Source organism: Xiphophorus maculatus, chromosome 15 (genome assembly GCF_002775205.1).
Source record: "Xiphophorus maculatus strain JP 163 A chromosome 15, X_maculatus-5.0-male, whole genome shotgun sequence".
NCBI classification, from domain to species: Eukaryota; Metazoa; Chordata; class Actinopteri; order Cyprinodontiformes; family Poeciliidae; genus Xiphophorus; species Xiphophorus maculatus.
The window spans coordinates 864,514-885,276 of record NC_036457.1 but is presented as its reverse complement, the minus strand read 5'-3'; the positions used below and the strand labels follow the sequence as shown (position 1 = coordinate 885,276).

Below are 20,763 nucleotides of genomic sequence, written 5' to 3'. Positions count from 1 at the left end.
AAATTATGTGTAGGCAGTCTATTTGCATCATTTATGATGTAAATCTAGGCCCTGACCTTGTTGCTCCACAAGAAATTAATATATTCAGAACAAAGCAGCGGGTAGGGATTTTATACCTCTCCCTTAGAGACTTAAAGACTCTGCGCTTACAGGTGGATGCCAGATGGTGCAGCTGTGAAAACGGAATAAGAACAGCAGCAGAAAGGGACAGCATAGTTTTAAGGTGGTTGGAGCAGAGGCAGGGCAATAAAATTAAGTGGCTAACTACAGACATTTATAAAAAAAAACACAAAAATATTGAAGATTTAAGTTTGTTCTCTTGTTTTATTTCTAAAGTAAACATAAAGCAGAGTTAGCACAAACTGAATTATAATTACACTCATTGTGATACTGCCTGGCATGCAGTTTATTTATTTACAGCTGAGCGATTTCCCTTTCACTCAGCCACTCGGCAATGCAAAAAAAAAAAAAAAAAAAGCACAGCTAATATCCGATGCAATCATATCCTGTAAAATCAGACTGTATTTTTGTCTACTCTGCTAAATACTCCAGAGTAGGTATACAAAACACTGCAGAAGTACTATGTTTTTATTTGATAGATCAAAACAAAGTCGAAGGACAATGATACATGGCAACATGTGGTGTGCAGTTTGTATTCAGCCCACAGAAGTCAATACTTTCTAGAAGCACCTTATTTATAAAAATACATTGAAATTTATTTTTGTAAAGTGGCAAAATCTGAAATGGTTCAGCAGGATGAATACTTTTTTTTTTTTTTACAAAATCTTCACACAGACATGGACTTGTTTGTCTCCCACCTCCATCTTCCAGCGGCTGAGCCATTCTTCTTTCTGCCTCCTGCTGATGTAGTACGGATCCCCAGCCTGGAAAGTCACTCTGGGTACCGGCCTCCTCCGGAGCCTCCCTGTCTCTCCCTGTGGACCCACAAACAAACACCACAGCCGTCAGACTCGTTTTCACATGTAAAAGTAAGAAATAAGCAAATGTGTTGCAGCTACTAGTTTTTTCACCTCTCTCGGGGAGTCACAGTTTCTCTCATCTGGTTCGTCTGCAGCAAAGGAAAAAGTTAACGGGCTGTTAGTCAGGTTTTAACAAGAAGTTTCATAAGGACAGAAAGTCATGGTTTTCATCACTCTGTCAAAGCTGCTATATTTAAAATCACAGGGACTTGAAACGTACCAGTGTTAAGTACATCTTAAAGGTTGCTTGTTATGATTCCTTGAACAGGTTAGAATTGGTTTATGGGCGATACAAAACAAGATCATGACATTTTTTGCCCAAATAATTCCTAGATAATGAGTTCTAGTCTGCTCAGTTCTGCTTATTTTGAGCTCTTTTCAGAATGAGCTGTTTTAGGGCCTCCGTCACTTTAAATCCAAATAAGCTGCTGCTAGCCACGCCCCCAGCTCAACGTTCACACTCACAGATGAAAATGTTTGCAAAAAGAATTGCAATTACACAACTGTGCAACTTTGAAAAGCAGAAGTAACACCTCCTGCACAACAAATGGTTTCTGAATGATAAGTCAACAAAACACTTGCTTTTTCTAGAAAATCCAGTGGTAAAACCACTTATCAAACGTTGAGGGGCAGTGCTTGATGATTTGTGACATTGCATTCTGAAGGTTTTTGAAACAGCTCATTTTCCAGACACCAAAAAATTTAAATTTATTGTCAAAAAACGTCACTTCGGCCAAATGGAAGTAAAAAAAAAAAGCAAAATGTAAATTTTACCACGTTTACCGGAGTTTTCATTGAAGTTAAGGCACATGTAGCTCTGGATGCAAAATACTTTTAAAGGTTGCTTCATTCTAAAATATTAAACAGCTTTTTCTACTGGCATACTCCACTGCAGTGAACTGATGACACTCGTAAACGGTTAACACGGTTTTTTACGGTGTTTCGGACTTCAATGAGGTCGTTTACAGAAAATGCCATGAGGAGGCCATTTTGTGAGTGGCAAAACAGACTTGTTCTACTACTCATTACTGATGCATGTACTCATAAATTAAGAATCAGTTTTTGAAACGAGGTATTTATTTCTATTTCAGTCAGAATGCCACAGGAGAAGTTACTGTGCAGACGCCTTCTCGGGTCATTTTGTATTCTCTGGGTCTAGCAGCAATAAACTCGGGTTTGATTGGGCTTTGCAGCAGGATAATGATCCACAGCACACCTTCAACTCGATGGTGATGTTGTGACATGATCTTAAACAGGGTGTTCTCACTTGAAATCCCTCCAACATGGCTGAAAAGGAGAGTGGACCTAAATTCCTCCACCGTGATAAAAGAGTAATTGCTAGTTACCGTAAACGCTGATGGAAGTTGTTGTCAGTAAAGGTGGAACAACCAGTTTATAGAGCACTTACTGATTCACATAGAGTGAAGGTTGGTTTGGATAAACTTTTTTCCCCTGTCCTGCATTTGTATTTACCTAAGCTATCTCTATAAGTCATTTAAATTGAATTACATTAAAACTATCTTCACAAAAAAGCAAAAACCATAAAACTGCAGAAAAAGCAAATATTTTGACTCTGAATCACTATAAAATGTAAATATACCTTTATTCCTTTCAGATTGGTCTAGTTTTCGGCGCCTTCGTTTCTTCTGTGAGGAAGGGTTTGGCTCTGGCTCCTCTGGCGGAGTGGGGGGGGCATTTGCACAGGGGTCAGAGGTCGCCATCTCCTGAGAATCAGACAGCGCAAAGTTTAGGTCAGACAAAATTGCCTCTCTACCCATGTCTAGACAATTTAAAGGGCACGCATTTACAAAAATCATACATGCACATGTGCAGGTTTTATACAATCAAATAAACTAGAGAGAAAGAGCTACTGCAATACCTGCACATACCAATTAGTCTAACCTCATTAGCGCAACACTGAGCAGGTATTTCCAGCAGGGCTCCCATTAGCACAAGCACACAGTGTACTGGATAAGAAGTGGATAGTGTTGAAGTTATTACCAGTGTTGATAATTAACAAGCACATCTGAGGGGGTTTGATCATTTATACAAACTGCTGAGAAGATAAAAAATTATTTGGTTTAAAAAGTTAGAATCATTAAGTTTAAAAAAAAGCTGGAAAATACCTGACTAGTAAACCCAAGCTATCTTAATTAGACCTATTCATCAATGTTGCTAAACTTTCTCTGTTTAAGTTCTAAAAAGAAAAAAACCAGCGGGGGTTTTATATGTGTGTGCTGCTAACAAGTTTTATGGGTGGGAAGTTAAAAGAGAGGAAAACAGGGACGAATGTGAAGCTCAAAGGCCACAGCAACATCAGCTTGTGCTAACAAGCATGCAAAGGCTGTAATGAACAGCTGAGGATGCCTGTAAAATTGAGAGAACAGGAAAGGTGACCGAAAGAGCCTCAGGACAGACTGAACCACACCAGCACACTTTTCACTCTGATACTCAAACAGAAACATGTTGGTTGTGAAGGTACATTTCATTTTCAAACCCTAAATTATCCCGCATAAATCCAAACTTATTTTGCATCACTGATTCAGGTATATCTAATACTAACAGACAGTATTGGGCCACTTATTTTCTGCTGTGTCAGCTGTAAAAGTTAATGCAGGATCCAGTACTAAAAGGCGGCAGGGAGTTTTTATGTCTCCGGTACACCCAATTAGTTTTATTCTTCCTGACAGACAGCAAGTCAGAACTCTGGCTATGTTATGACAAAAAAAATGTTCAAAATTCAAATACACTAACAAATGTACAATAACTCAAAATAACAGTTTAGGAGCCGCAAAATAGAAATAAACAGATAAAATGATAATGGAGAAACCCGAAACAGAGCTTTAGCTTTCAGATAAAAATGTAAAAACTACATAAATCAAACAAATCCAACCACGTGGCTGAAATAAGTAAAAACTTGCTATGTAAAACAAATACAATTAGCTTCGATGATTAAAAATGTATGCAGAAAACAAGCCTGGAATGAGTAAACCAAATGAGTGAAGCATTGTCTATCTTCTGCATATGAAGTACAACCACGTGGCCTAGACACGAGCACGTGGCATTAGTATGGTTTTAGCACCAAAATTATTTTAAAGCTGCATTAAGCAATTTAAGACATCACTGTAAAAGTGTCTACAACTAACTTTTAGGCAAACAACTCACTACTTACTCAGCAGAAACAGAGGAATCTGGGCTTGCAGTCATCTTTTTGGCCATGTGACGAATGTAAACTCATTTCAGCTCTGGTTTGGTCCACAAAACTCCTGAGAAAAATATCTGGATTTGTTTTACTTTACACGAACTCGACGATCTTCAGCCACTTCGCATGTGCTATGTGCCACTTAGAGCTGAACAGGAAGTGCACAGTCAAAATGCGTGAGCTGACTGCTGCAGGTGCACAAGTTGAGCTTCGTTTTTGCAAAGGTGAACTAAAACTATTACCCGAATGTGTCAGCAGACTACAGTGTCTGGGAATCATTTGATTTAACGAAACTACTGCAGAATATTGCTTAATGCAGCTTAGGTATGATGGTTGAGACAGAAATGAGCAAGCATTCACCACAATGATAGCTCTGGTTCATCAGATCACATATTTCCATTGGAAAATAAAGTTATTTCTCTTGTTTCAGTATTAAATACCTCATCAATGACCTTCACTTCCTCTTTTCTCAGAATCTAAAGCTGTCTGCTGTAGAGTCACAGACAGGGTGGAAAGTACCAACTCTTTTTCACCGCTGACAGACACTAACTTGAACTCTTCATACAATGAAGCATGAAAACGACAGGCAGTATTAGGTTGAGCTAAACTCTGATTATACCCAATGGGAGGCAGAGCACAGAGCAAGATGTAGCAAACAATAAAACAACAGTGAACTGAAAATAAAGTGATAAATCAGCAACTGAGGGGTTAATTGTTGTACACATGGTTGCAAAAACCACAACATAAAGACGTAATAACGAGCCAAAATATGTTGTGGCTGTTCCCATTATGACTATGATAAACAGAGGTATTTCAGTCATTTTAATTAAAAGTAACTGCTAAAGATTAAAGAGGTGTCTTGTTGAAATGTATATATCACCACAAATGGCAGAAAATGTCATCAAAAAGGATTAAAATAAACCTTTAATTGGAGCAGCATAATCTCTCCGGGAGAGGAGGATTTCTACAAAACAATTATTACAAAATAAATATAACTTACATTTTTTACTACCTAGAAACTCTATGAACTTTAGATTAGTACTGAATAACTTCCTGTTTCATCTGTGCATAAATTTGACGTCGCCACTCTTCAAAATAGAATAAAAGAGAAAATGGTTTTTAAGTTAGATGTGTTGGTGAAATGAATAGAACTGCAATAAACAAACTTAGATGAGCGGCCATGTTTTTCTTGCCACAAAACACAGAGAGGTGGTTGGAAAGAGAGGTAAAATGAAACTTTGAAGCAAATAAAAATACTGACATCTTGGTGACATCAGATCTCCATAGCAACCATTAGGAGCTACCTCTGCAGCAGCCAATTAATTGAGGGGCAAAACAAGCTTAAACGTGTGATTTGTTAAATGTTTTTCGCCAACACACAAACTGCATCTGGTGTAAAATAAAATAAAACCTCATACAAACTGCCAAGTATGGTGGAAGATCTGTGATGCTGCATTACTTCCAAAAACTCTAAGAAGCTTGTTAGAGTGCATGGTGTCATACACTTCAAAATGTCAGAATATTTTAAATGAAAACTTGGTAGCTTCAACCAGAAAATTTTAAAATTTGTTTTTACACAGAATAGTGGCCCAAAACATACAACCAAACTGACACAAAGCTGGTTCAGTCGACACAAAATTAATCTTTCCCTGACCATTTTAGTCAAGAAATCAATTAGATTAGATAACAGATTACTCCTTTAAAATATAAATATGTTTTATTTCTTCACTGTCAAAACTGACCAAAGGGTTGCTTTTCTTTAATATTTTTAGGGGTGTTTTACTCAACTTTACCATTATTAAATTTTATGTAAAAAGAAACAAACTTTTTATCTGATTTCCCACAACTCAGTAATAATCCAATTTAATGTTATGTTTCGCTTTTTAAGTATTAGATCCCGTCTTGTTTGCTTAATTCTTATAAAAATGTATTATTATTAAAAGCTACATGAGCTAAATCAGCTATCAGCTGCTTTTTTTTTACAAGCTAATGCAACTGTTTGTTTATTTTTTAAGTTTATTAAACAAACCATTAAAAAAATATTTAAAAATTATACATTTAAAATGTGCAGATAATTATCTCTACTAAGGGACAGATTTGTGGAGTTATACTAGACATTACTGTTACATTAATTATGGGCTGGACTTTAAAAATGGATGTAGCCACAAAGTCTGAAATACTAAAACCACTGGGGAAGTTTCTTAGACCATTTACAGTACAGACAGGAAGATGACTTGAAAAATGTTTCAAAGGCTATTCCCAAATGGCAAAAATAAAGATTGACTTCCTTAATTGTCCTCTTTACGGTCATTAAACGCTGGTAATAGTTTTTGGAAATGTACTTGTTTTGATTGTTGCAAATAATTCAATCATATTTATGTTTAACATCAACCTCTAGCTTGGTCATCTTCCAAATATATTCAACTGGTTCAAAGACCAAGGAAATAGCATAACAACTGGCTGAATTCTCTAAATTTAAGTACATACAGTAGATCTCCATGTTACTATGTAACCACTGCATTCTTTACTACTTGTTTAATCTATAAGAAGCGAGGCTTGTCTCAGAGTTAGTTCCTGACTGCCTGTTGGATAATAATTATGATATGTTGGCTCAATAGACAAGTGGAACGTCTAATTACTGCTGGCTGACACATTCGTACAATAATTACTACAGAAATGTTCTGTCTTCAGATGCTTCATAGTTTCTGACTTTAGGAAAATGTGTCTGAGCTCCTAAATAGTCACATAACAAGCAACTGAACAATTCTTTAGATGGCGTTCAGAGGGGGTGTTCTGCATGACTCAGGCTTTAAAGACATTTGATTTAGACTAAATGAGAAATTCCTCTTTTTACAACAGTACTAACTCCAATTGCACCATGAAGCACATTCTCATAAAAACTGCTAAAATGAAACTACATCTTTACAATTGGAAGATGTGAGGCAGAAGTGTTGCTGTTACTGTTTTAGCTTCAAATCGATTTATATTGACCTAATAATGTGGGATTACTGTACACCACCTTCATTACTAAAGAGGAAAACAGGCCAAAATCCACCCATCCGTCAACACCTCATCACAGAGCAACACAGGACAAGAAATCAAGCACACACACTCACCTAAAGGCAGTTTTAGAGAGGCTAATTTGGTTTTGCACAGAAAAAAAATTTGATAATTTTTTTATTGCTTTTTTCCCTAAAAATTAATTACAAATAACTGATAATAGCAATCATTCCTTCTATGAGTTGAACCCCAAAGTATTACTGCCAGGCTATGAGACGTTTTGTTTAATTACGAGAATATAATCATAATATTCACAGACAAAAGACATGATTTTACCGGAAGCACATCTTAGAATTACAAGAAAATAGCAGTTTTAATTTGAAAAAAGCTTGGGTAATCATTTTTTTATTATTTTTTATGTTGGAGTTGTCATAAAACGTCTACTTTATTCTAACTTTATTCTTATAATATTAAGACTTATTCTCGTATTATTTCAATTTTATAACCTTGTGACATTATTCTCATATTAATACGACTGTATATTTGTATCATTATGACTTTATTCTCGTAAAAAAAAAAAAGACTTAGCCTAACCCTTATATTTTGTAAAAATGCTTGTCAAACAAGATGGCGTGCTGACATCACTCTACACTAACCCAAAGAGTGCATTGGTGAAACATTTTTTACATCTTCAAACAACAAAAACTCACCCAGCCCTACTTAAATTAAATTTCACATTTGCATGCCCATAAAATATTTGGCCAGTCAGATGGACTTCTTGATTCCTACAATTTATGTAAATATTGTTTAAAATGAAAAACATCTGAAACAGTAATGAAAACATGCAGAAAAATAAGGTAAAATATCATCACGGTAGTATTAAAAAACATTCAAAATAAATGTTTTCCTTACGATTTTACTCTGGTAGGTGTCATCTATGATTTCTTTTAAAAACTGACATTATCATGTTTTATAAGGTCACAATTCACCTCCAATGTTTCAATCTTTATAAGACAGAAGAAGTGTTACTCTTCCTTGAGTACATTTTGTGGCTACTCTACCCATGTTTTAAAGACCTAACTGTGAAAGTTTTATATTAAAATAACTATAAAAGTTATATGGCAGTTAATTATTACTGTATTTTAAACCTTTCTGAAGTAAAAACCACTAAAGTGTTTCATATATATGCATACATACACATAGTTGCAGACAAAAAGGGAGAAAAAAAGAAACACTAAAAACTTGTATACATAATTCTGCTTGTACAAATGCTATTTACCTCTATGATTGATGGTGTTATTACAGAGAATGCCAGTGGAAAGGTACTGGTCAAGATGTGAAGACTTACTTCTCACGTTTGTTTTAACTGCAGTCCTTTTCGTGCTATGTGTGTGTGTGTATGCATTTGTGTGTGCACGTGCATGTGTGACAAGACTCACATTAATCCTGCCCGCCTTGTCAGGGCTCAGACATCAAAGCATGATCAAACCTGCCCTCTCCCACACACACACACACACACACACACATTTTTGGAAAAACACACACGCTCTTTTGTGGTGGTGTTCGTTCCTTCTGTCTGGGATTGTTTGATCTACGCTGACATGCAGCTTCTGCTGAACAAGTTGGTCAACTCAAAGCCACAAAGAGACAGAAATACAGAGGAGAGGAACTGCCGAAAACAGAGCGACTGAATAAACACAACAAACATAGACATAACAAGAATACAACTCTGAAACATGTTTCACAATTAGTGACTGGAAGGTTGATAGTTAATAACCAAACTGTATCAAGATAATCTAATATAACGTTATATAATTGGCACAAAATGCACAAATAATAGCTTATGAGTGAGCACGTGCGATTGTAGTGACTCCTAAACTATTTAAGCACTAATTTGGGTCATTATGTGTTATTTTTTTAAGCTTTTTTTAGGAACATGGAAGCATTCACCAGTAAAAATACAAGTGGCAACAAAATTGAAATAAACATTGGTTCTTAACATCGACCCAGTTTTACTTACAGATACAGATATGTTAATAAAACAGCAGAAACCAATGCTGATGCTGATATGTTATGAATCCCAACCACATATCTCACAGTAGCCGTGTTTCCATCAACAATTTATTAATGCAAATTGAAGAAAAAGTTGATGAAAACATTAAAATCTAAAATAAATTTGTCCATTTTGGAAAAATGTTTTTACACTTGCTTGAGGTTTTTTGGCTTTTTCGAAAGAGTTAATGTGCTAAACAAACTTTCCCATCCGCTGGTGGGTCTGTGCCTTACCAGAGGCATGAAAGCCTAGTTGATTCAGAGTTACTTATTTCTGGGTATTGGATAAAGTATTATTACAGTTTTCAAATTATGATTTCATTTATTAAAGAAAAAAGCTAGTGGGCTGTTCAGGAGCATCTTAGTTCAAACTTTGAATAGGCCACTCTGTAGAAAAGACATTTCTCTCCAGGATTTTCTAACACAGAGCACACTGTCCAAAAAGTTTGACTTATTAGTCCACAGAATATTTTCAGAAAAGTCTTGTGGATCATCAGGATGGGTTTTGGAAAATGTGAGAAAAGCCTTTCTGTTATTTTTGATCAGCAGTTTTTCTTTGTTTGCTCCTGAACTCTCCCATTTTTGCTTATCCTCTCTTTCTTATTGTCGAATCATGAACACCGACCTTAGCTGAGACAAGCGAGCCCTGCAGCATTTTAGCATCGTTCTATTTTTTTCTGTAACTTCCTGGATTAGTCGTTGAAGGTTTATCACTGCTGCATATTTTCTCTTGTTGTGGATCAGTGGTTCGCTTAAAAAACAATAGCTTTGATAAGCTAAAATGGAAACAGTTTCATAATTTGCTTACATATTTTCAATTTGTTCTAAAACTCCTATTGCAATACAAAACTAGATTATTTTGCAACAAAAAAGAAAAACATGCAAAAAATGCGTTTTTTTGATACGCATTTTTTCATAAATGCGTATCAAAAAAAACTTAGGACAGTCTGATGAACAGCTAGAACCGAACACAGTGACTTAGTATTACTTAATGAAAAGAAAAAGTACTTCTGCCAATTATTACTTAAGTAAAACCACTTTCAAAAAAATACTTCTACATTGAAAATACTTCACAATTTGAAGTTGAGATCCATGTAAAACACTTCTGTATTCACCAATTAGTGTACTGCCGACCTCCATAAAATAATAAGAAGACAAAGCAAACATGCAGCAACTGTGAGCAGCTGAACAGGTTGTTGTTCCAAACAAACAGCAGAAAAAAAGAAAACTTACTTTTCATAGTGAATGTGAAGAGGTGAGCTGCAAATGATGGTGATGTTGTGATGATTTTGTTATGTTATGATTTTGTTTAAAATGCTGCTAATTTGGTCATTAGAACAACATGTGATCAGATCTATGTAAAAACTCTGAAAAGGAGATTTTTCTTTAGTATATTATAATTGATAAGGTATTTAAAAATGAAGCGACATAGTTCATGATTTCTCACAAATAATAATACAGTTGAAATAAAGAGCTGCACATTAATATTCATCTATTTTCTAGATACATTATCATTGTTGATAATTGTGAGGAATATTAAATATGAATAAAAAATACACTTAGATAAATTAAGTGATATAATTAAAAGTAAACTGGTAGAAGTAGATCTCAGTTACAAAAAGTTTGTGACCCCTGCTTTATATGACCACCACTTCAAGGATAAACCTTGGAAAAATGTTTGATAAAGTGTCGTATTAAGTAACCAATTAACGAGCTCTAAAGCTGATCTTTGTGAGAAGCGTTTCACATTGGGATTTTCAGTTGTTATTTCTAATATTTGTACCGGTTTGCTGCATTGAAAATAAAGTTTGTAACACTTTAAATAAAACAATTATAGTGTATTTGGTAGAAATCCATTAATAATTATTTAATGGTCAATTTAAGCATAGAACGAGATGTGTCCATGTTAAAATAATAAAGATTTATCAGGAAAGACTCTGCTCTTTCAATACGATCACACTAAGAGGACAAAATAAATTATTCTTCTTCTCCTCCCAACTGGTTTAAAGCTGCATTTTGCCACCTACCATGTTGGGGTGTAGTGTGAAATTTTACAGTGTGACGACACTTTTTATGTCTTCACAATGTAAAGCATTTTGAACTGGCGCATTGCTAAAATGTGCTGTACAATTAAACTTGATTGATTTATTGATTGAGTGACAATGGAACAAAACTGACACAAAAAAACAGCCAACAGAAGTATTGAGTAACACCTTTATGGAGAGGTAGTGAGTGAAAGCATTGAGTTTTAAAAAAAATACTACTCAAGTACGGTACAAATTCTCAAGAACTGTAAATGAAGGGGCAGTATTATGTATTTCCAGGCACATAGTGACATTTTATGGCACAATCAAGTAACTATATTACTTTTAGTTGTTGCTATATATATTAAATATGACTCAGAAAATTTGACTCTGTAATTTAATGCCCTGAAATTGGGCCTCCGTCTCTTTAAAACCTCCTGTTCTTTCTGAAACGCCGCCTTCAGGACATCATCACAACATTTCCTCTGTTAACTCTAACAACATTTTTACCAGTGTTGCACTGGGAAGGAGCTCCTATAATGAGCTCAGCAGATGGACAATTCCACCAGGTGTTTGCTAAGTGCTAGTGGCTAGTCTGAAGGAGCTGAGCGGGGGAGCCCTGTGGGAAGGCTGCTCTGTGAGGCGGGACCTCTTACCCTTGGAAACTGCAGCTCCAAGGAGGAGCTATGTCTTGAAGGCAGGGTTAGGTCCATATACTGTAGGTGTTTTGCACAGCTGAATGGTTGTCATTGAGATTAAAGTATTTCTTAAACATGCATGAAAGAAACTAGGCAACACTCCAGGTATGTTTTTGACAAGGTTATAACATTATAACACAATGTTAAGCTCACAAAGTTCTTTTTTTTTTTACATAATACTGCCCCTTTAATCATTAAAGGGGCAGTAAAAAGTACAAAAGTCAATTTTACTTGTACTCGAGTAAAAGTTAATTTTACTCGAGTACAAGTAAAAGTTAACTTTTTCGAGTAAAAGTTAATTTTACTCGAGTACAAATTTACTTTGTACTCAAGTAAATTTACTTTATTCCTCTGAAAATTGAATGTGAAATTTCCCAGAGTTGATAGTTCAGTTACCCAAAAACTAAAGCTGTTTGCTTTTGTAAATCAATAAGTATGTTTAATCATTCAAAATAAAGCCCGATTTAGAGAGTTAGCTAAGTTTAATTAAAATTAGCATGCTAATTAGTGCTTGAAACTTGACTGACAAAAAGATTACTGTGCCTTTAACTCGCTCTCCTCTCTAGGCTTCAACATCACAAAGCATTTAATGTCAGCTTTTTAACGCCTGATTTGCATATTTATCACATGTCAGCTTCCCAAGATGCTTTTAACTTCAGTTTTACTGTGGCTTTAAGTGGGCAAGTGGAAAATGTGACAGTTGGAGCCTTGCTGATTATAATGCTAATGACGATGCCACAGTGTTGTAGTTACATGTGCATAAAGAGTTCATATACTGTGTGCAACTGAAACCAGTCAATGCACAGGGGAATCCCCGTTCTTAGATAAACTGATGACAAAAATGCAAAAAAAGCAATGTGCACAATCCCTAGTGAGGAGATTGCAGCTGTCAAACACAATTAATGAAGATTGAAAGTGTGAGTCTGGATTCCTGTGCATTTAGGATTTATGCACATTGGTTAAAGAATTTTAAAAAATGAAAAAGTAATCCATCATGCTGCCACAGCTGAAAACAGTGACCATGTTTACTCACAGGAAGCAGCTGCTTGCGTTTCCTGCTGGGCCGGCCGACTCTGCGCTTGTTGTGCGGACTCGCTGGCGTTCCTTCCTCCGGACTGTCCTGATCTGCTCTGTCTTCACTCTGTGCAGACACAGAGAGAGCCCACATCACATGCAAAGAAGGGACTTTATATGAATTCATAACTGCTGCCTTCAGAGAGACCGCATTGAAACAACAACCATTCAAAGCCAAAACACTCTCAGGGAGCAGCAAATTGGAAAATAGAGCAAGTAAAGCAAAAATGTAGACATTTTATGACTCTTCGGCATTTGAAAAATAAAAGAATTTAAGTATATGGTTAGATTGAACTCACTGAAACAAACAATGGAAACAGTCGAAAGGAAAAAGCTGTGAATCTGGAGACTGAAAATCAAAGTTTATTTAGGTAAAAAAACACATTTTGAACTTCACTTTCCAAGAAAACCCAAACAAAAATCACGTCATGTCGTATCGTTTATCATTTATGGTAATACATTTCTTATGATAAGATTTCGATTTATTATTGTGAAGTTAAATTCAAATTAATGATGTTAAAAAAACCTAAAACTGTCAGTATTGTCTTTATTGTTCAAAGACAGCATCTACAAATATAAATAAATTTGAAAATATGGTTAAATGCAGTAACTGTGTGGAGTTTTCTGATACAAATCCCATTTCTTCATGTGATTTTTGTCCTAAAGAAGAGCATTAAGTGGGTTTTACAAGAGTATTATTTTTGTGTGCTTGGCTATAATTGTTGTGTCATGCAGTCAGTCATACAGTTATCTAAAAAATAAGTAATAAATAGCTCCTATCGTCACTTTTATTGTTATCACAATACTACTATTAAATTTCGCAACAATAAAGGCTATTTCTACTCAATTCTAGCCATGAAAATCTTTTTGCAATATATCTATATGAGAATGAATTGATTTTGTTTAGTCTGATTTTAGTTAAGAAGACAGGAAGCATTTTATTAGAGTTGGTATCAAAGCACAACCACTTGTTTCAAGATAAATACTAATAAAAATGTTATTGAATTAGAAAAGGTTAAAAAGATCTGTAATTAGTTTGAGGAAATGCTGACAGAATAATCTACTTCTGGCCCAAATTCTCAGAGATGTTGTTTTGTAAGAACTCTAATTTCAGTCCAATCCAAAATAAAGAAACTTGATTTTGACAACGTTGATGTCACTTGGGGATAAGCCATTTTAGCTTATAAAACAGATAATACAAAAAGGTGTGACCCGATTATGTTGTATGTTCTGTCACTGTAACCCCAAGCATTAAAATAAAAATTTACATCAGATTATAAACTGGGAAAGTCAGGCCTGATTAACTGGAAACAGATGGAAAAATGCTCAACTACTGGCTTTGGAAGATGACGAAATACAAAGACACAGACGTGATGGAGCAGAAGAAATAATGACTTAGGTTTTAATCGCTTCTTTAATGGTTGGAAAACAAACAGAAAACTAGTGATTCAGGTGAAAGTAGGACATGTACTAGCGTGACTCTGAAGAAGACTAAATTAGGACTTCCTGAAATCATTCCTAACATTACTTGGGGAAAATAACAGTAGTTGTTGCTTCACAGTATTTTATTCTCTTGGTAGTATTAAATAATAATTAGAAAAAGTGATCAGTAGAGGTGCAGAAAAAATAGATTCTACAAAGAATCAATTCAAAATGCGCAAAAATCTATTTTTAAGTCAAACGTCTTTATGAGTATACAGTATATCATATTATGTGTCCACTCAGCAACTGTATATATTTTGAATAACTCTTTGGTATCTTTTATTTAAGACAAAGCCACACAGCTAAGCTGTACACCGATAATTCAAGTTGCAAAATTTTATGCACAAACTTATTTTTTTGTTTTAATATAAAGTGTTTTGATATAGTGTGGAACCTTATAGAATTGTTTTAAATAAACATATTTGTTTACAGTGTCTTTTCCTCTTGTCACTTAGAACATAAACAGAATCTCTGTTTCAGTGAAAAATTTGGTTTGTGAATCGAAGTCGAATCATCACACTGAAAGATTTGTATCTCTATTTTCAAACCATTTGCATGGTAGTGGTTTTAATAATCTCCTATGATTTCCAAAATGAGTTTCGCTAAAACTCTGTCACTGATTGTTTGTCACCTACTTAATTGTAGAAAAATATGTCCACTTTTACAGTCACAGCCAACAAGGCCTTCTTCTCTAGTGCCGTAAAACTGGTTTCCCTCAAGAAAAAGTGATTTTAGTGCATAACATACTGTGGATCATAATCCAAGTTAAGTCCACATGTTCTGTCTTTCATCCGCCTGGTTCAGTAGGAGTAGGAGTGTGAGTAATGTTTTTACCAGACCCAAAAGAACAAGAAAAAGAGCTAAATAAAACAAGCTGCACCTGCTGTACCTTAAGTTAAATAGTTAAACTGTAATTAAACGCCATCAGGCTGGAGATGATGTGTGCCACTTGTGTGAGTGTTTTAGGCCAACAGGAGTTTGGCTTCTGCAGTGGATTTTACTGCAGATTTTCATATAGATTTGACAGCTTGTTATATGCATCTCTGCCTCAGGCACAGACTATATGAAAGGACCAGAGAAAAACATTAGCTGACTCCAGCGCTGAGGTGGAAAAGGCGGCCCTAAATGTGAAAAATAAGAGCAGATTTAACAACAAACTGGAAAATTATGAAGAATGAAGGTTTGTGTTTAAGGCCCCATCCGCATACAGGCGATTTTAGGTGAATCCACAAATGTTTTTGGTAGTTAAGGCTGTGCTTCAACACGGATTTGAGAGCAGAAACAATCATTTTTTAAACCGGGTTTCAGAGTGGATATATTTCAAAATACCGGTTTTCTGTTCTTGTGTACATGTGAGTTGAAATCACAACTCCGTCTCTCTCTCTCTATTCCACATGCACGTCACTCTCACAAATAAACATGGTGGCGTTTTGTGTTTTTCGTGTCGTTCTCGGTCAGCATCACAGCGCCACCGACTGGCCCGGCATACTTACTACATCATTTTCAGTCTTGCTGCATCCTGTCGTGCATACACTCCCTTTGCTGTGATAAGTTTAAATAATCTGTGGCCACAAATATGAAAATTGAGCACCACATATCCACTTTGTTTATTTAAAAAAAAGTTTAACCATTCATTTTACAAGTATGCATTACTCTGTGGTCCATCACATAGAATCTCAAAACTTTTATGTTTTGAGATTTAAATTCTGATTAATTAATAATTACATTTTTGTTTTGTATTTTTTTATTTAAATCAGAGTGAAACCTTTGAAATCGTGCGTGTCTGGTACGCCCATAAATCTGATGCACAAGCAGTATCCACAAACAACAACAATGGACAACAAAGTCGCTTCTCTTGGTCCACTGGGTGTTGCTTCAAAAACGTTCTGATGAAACACAATTAGAAGACTAATTGTGCTGAAAGGAGTTTGCTTATCAACAAATCTATTGAGTTAGTCCCACAACTGTTTCAAACATATAGAGCAGCTAAATAAAAACATCAATTACAATTTGTAAATAAATATTTTGATTAATAAGGGTTTATTAATATATTAGTTAAGGCAGAGAAAGAGACAAAACCGACTTGTTTCCTGCCAAATAGTGAACCAAACCTGCCCTCATCTAACTTTCACCTTCAGTAGCAAAATTAAACATTTAATATTAAGTTACTTTGGATGAAATATGTAGCTAAACAGATGTGGCAAGAAACTGGTAGTGCATAAGCCTTTATTTCTTATTTATAAGGTTTTTACAGATTAACTGCAAACTATTTATTTTCTATTTACATTGAAAAATGGTAGCTGCATTTTTTAAAATTAAACTGCAGAGAAAATGCCTTAAAATACAGTGTATGTCAGACAGTTTTGGTACTAAAATTCTGGAGTATTTTTCTACAGACCTCTCAATAAAGCCTCTGGACAAAGGGTATCACATGGTGACAATGGTGTGGTTGCTACGGTGCAGAAACTGCTTAGCAACTGTCTCCGGCAGGGTCGCGGTGCTGACTAAACAATGTGATGTCACTTCGCTGACAACCAGCTTAGCAACCAGCTAAAACGACTAATGGCTTTATGCCTGTCTGCCTGGTGCCGTGCATATGCCAGTGTCACGATGCACACTCAATGGCATATTTACTCACATTTTAGCAATATGCAGCACAATGTTGTGCTGAAAAATGTTATCAAATCAAGTCAAATATAAGCTTGCAGAGAAAAAAACTGAAAAACCTCCAGCTAAGGCTCTAAAAAGTATGCCAACAGGCTGAGAAACCAACAATGACCATTCTGGCTGTATATCTTTGGTCTATTTCTGTCTCCCGGCAGGTTATTTTAGGCAGTTTCTAGGCAACCAGACTGCAAACCAGAGGAGGCAGAGGAGGATCCCATCAGCAGCAGACAGCCTGTCCTCTTTCCTCTTTCCCCAACCTCCTTGTCCTCCGATCAATCTCTCTCTTGTCTTTCCTGTGGCCTTGTTTCCTACACCTCCATTCTCATCTGGATTCTCTTTGTGTTTTACCAAGAATCTACTGTTCCAGTACATCACAACCTTATGAATCAATCATTAGGATAAAATACTAACACAATTGATCTAGATTTTGGCTACAAAGCAACCCCTGAATCTTTACACAACAGAATTGATGTAATATTCCAGATTGCAGCTTTAAGAATTTGGAGACAGGATGAAGAATGTTTTTCCACATGATCAGTTACATATAATTGCAACCCTGAAGGCAAGTCTTCTGACAGCCATCAAAGTCTGTTAGTAGCTTGTAATATATACGATTACTAGGGCTGGCGGCCAGACAGAAAACATATAGCAATGATAAATTGGAAAGGTTTAAGCTTTCCTGGGATTTATTAATTAATCCAAGCTGAAAATACTATGATTACTAAGTTTAAACATTATTAACTACAAATTACTTAATTTAGGAAAGCAAATAAATGTTCTTTTAGCTGTACACTGCAAAAAACCTAAATCTTATCTAATTTCTAGAGGAAATATCTAGTAAGACAAAACTACCTTACAAGTAGTAAGTTATGTGGAAAGAATGTTTTCATCAAGAAATAGGAGCTTGTTTAAAGTAAGTAATTCCTTAATATTGATTAAAAAGTACTGGGTGGACTGGTAGATTATTTAACTTGTAACATGGGAAAATATCTTGTTTTAAGTGAAATAATCTGCCAGTGGAGGTAGTACTTTTTCATAAATATAAAAAAATTAGTGACTTAAAACAAGCAGCTTTATCTTACAAGTTAATTTTGCCTTATTTCAAGTTTACTAAGATATTTATTTACACTAGAATACTTGATAAGCTTTTGTTTTTTGCAGTATACTTTAAACCAAACACAAAATACAAGATTAAAGTAACTTAAACAGAAGCAAAATTATTATTTTCTGATCCCACAAAGATGTTTTTTATGTCACCATCGGAGTAAGATGTGAATATTCATAAATTTCCCACATCGCTATCGCAGCAGCTTCCCCTGGTTTTTCTCTGGGTTTTTCTTGAGTCTTTGTTAGAGATCTCAGGAAGTTTAAAAGAAACAGCTCTATAAGGGAAACTTTGCTTTGGCTCTCGGCCAGCGTGAGAACGTGGACGTAAGCAAGAGAGACGGCTCTTTATGTGGTTGTTGTATAGAATGAACTTCAAACTTCTCCCTGATTTACGAGGACCGCCCAGAGCTTCGGGGGTGCAAGTGAAAGAAACCATTTTTCACCTGTCAGACTGCTTGCTAACATTTACGTGCTCATATGTGTAAAAGAAAGAGGGAAAAAAAACTAAAGTTCCTCATGTCTACAACATGTGGAAAGCAAAACGGTCTGCAGAGAATGTAAATAAATAACTCTAGGTTTAATTATTACAAACTCTCATTTGCCTGCCAGGCTCTTTTGTGTTTCTTGGCTGAAACAAGATCCTTAACGGAGAGCAGCGGTGTTAATGACAGCTGTAGTAAGAGAGGCGGCCAGTGTAACATTAACCAAAGCTGCAAAAATAACAGCAGAAGTCCTGCACCACAAAATATAAGGAAAGAAGCATTGAAAATAATGGTACAGCATTAGAACAAGGTACAACATTATCTTGAGGTTGGAAATAGTTAGGGCTGGGTAATATGGCTTAAAGATAAACTTAGATTTTTTTCATACTAGATCTACTTTTGGACTTTAATCCATTTTTTTCTTGCTTTCTTTTCTAAAAATATACATATATTTAAATAGTGGCTTTTATTTCAGTCATCCCTTCTCTGAGCTGAATGGAGGAGTATTAGAGTCAGGCAACAAGATTTTATTATTCAGAAGAATATAGCCATAGTATAAGCTGCAAAAAGACATAATGTTACCAGGAAAAACGTCTTAAAATTAGAAAAAAGCTTCCATACTACTCATAATAATTTTAACGTGTTAAAAATTGAAGTCTTTCTATTAATTATTACCTGTAGTTGTATTATGAGAAAAAAAGGGTTGTTACAACTCTATTTTCATAATATTATTACTTTATTCTCATATTATTTCAACTTTATTTTCGTCCAATTTTATTCTTGTATTTTTTTTATTTTATTTGAATAGCCTTAATACTCTGTTGTACCGTTCTCATAAAATTACTACTTTATTCTCCTAATATTACTACTTCCTTTTAATTTAAAAAAAATGTAGGCTGGCCTTGGTATTCCATCATAGATCTGATCAAATAAGCAGAAGCTGCAAAAAACACTTGTCAAACAAGATGGCCGCCTTGGGCGCGATGACATCACGCTGAACTATGGAAACCCAGAGTGTGTTGGTGGAAAAACAATACATATTTTCCAAAAACTAAAAATTCAATCAAACTGATTTATTGATCAGCCTTAATCTCACCATTACAATCATTAACTAAAATTCAAGTATTTTTCATAAAAAATACGCCACCATTTGGCAGACAAAGCGTCACAGAGCAGCATGCTAGTCTCACCAAGTCGTTGGAAGTGTCATTCTCTGGCGTCTGAGGCGGCTCGGCGGTGGCAGGACTGTTGGACGGCATGGCAGGAAGCGGCTCTGTGACACCAACTTTCTTAAGAAGAAACACCGAGCAGATCAGAACATGGAGAGGGTCCTCAGAAACTCCAGGTGCAGCTTCATTCAATCTGTCGGTGGGGTGAAGGTCTCTCTTTCTTTCTGGCCTTACCCTCTCCTAGAGGAGAAAAAAAGAAAAAACAAACAAGGTAATGTGAGTAAAGTGTCAATCTCCATTCAAGCTTATCACTGTCTTCTTTCATGAGTAGTTCAAGCCACAATTCCCTCCGATGCACACAAGCAAACACAGATGCCAAATCCTGGAAGACACGTCTGTGCATCAGTTACATATTTGTCTCTGTGAATTGCAGGTGATGGACAGGAGCAAAGAGAAACATCCAAACTCTCTGTTGAAAATGGCAAAAACACCCACAGGTGTTCTCTAGAGAAACTAATAGTGAGAGTAGCTGTCATCACAACTGTCAGAGAGACTGATGTGGCTCTGAAAAACTCTCATTTACTGGGCAAAACAGCAGTAAGAACCCATGGGTGTTCAGTTACCAATAAAATAAAAGTTTCCTCCTTATATCTGAGAACAAGTGAATGATTCTGACTTTTGCTTTTGGACATTTGTGAATGAAGAGATGAAAATTAGAAGGGGATGAAAGAGCAGCTTTGGTTGTTTTTACAGTTAATCTGATTTGTGCCTGAAACAGACTCACTGACATGTGTTTTTGACAGACTTTTGGCTGGCAGGAGCCATT

The 20,763-nt window shown here is 35.6% G+C and overlaps 1 protein-coding gene across 7 annotated transcripts in view; it reads right to left on the bottom strand.

Moving 5' to 3' along the window:
- Nucleotides 1-20,763, bottom strand: part of LOC102216844 (DNA (cytosine-5)-methyltransferase 3A-like) — a 61,948-nt gene that overhangs the window by 35,673 nt on the left and 5,512 nt on the right. For 5 of the 7 annotated variants that reach the window (XM_023347990.1, XM_023347992.1, XM_023347993.1 and 2 more), the window contains exons 2-6: nucleotides 19,959-20,177; nucleotides 12,990-13,097; nucleotides 2,581-2,704; nucleotides 1,032-1,069; nucleotides 819-935 (exon numbers count right to left, since the gene is read on the bottom strand). In XM_023347990.1, the coding sequence (XP_023203758.1) occupies nucleotides 819-935; nucleotides 1,032-1,069; nucleotides 2,581-2,704; nucleotides 12,990-13,097; nucleotides 19,959-20,027 (456 nt within the window). In that variant the 5' untranslated portion in view covers nucleotides 20,028-20,177. Of the gene's footprint in view, nucleotides 1-818; nucleotides 936-1,031; nucleotides 1,070-2,580; nucleotides 2,705-4,152; nucleotides 4,773-12,989; nucleotides 13,098-19,958; nucleotides 20,178-20,763 lie in introns of those variants that run through there. The other 2 variants (XM_023347995.1, XM_023347997.1) reach the window with 2 other exon arrangements.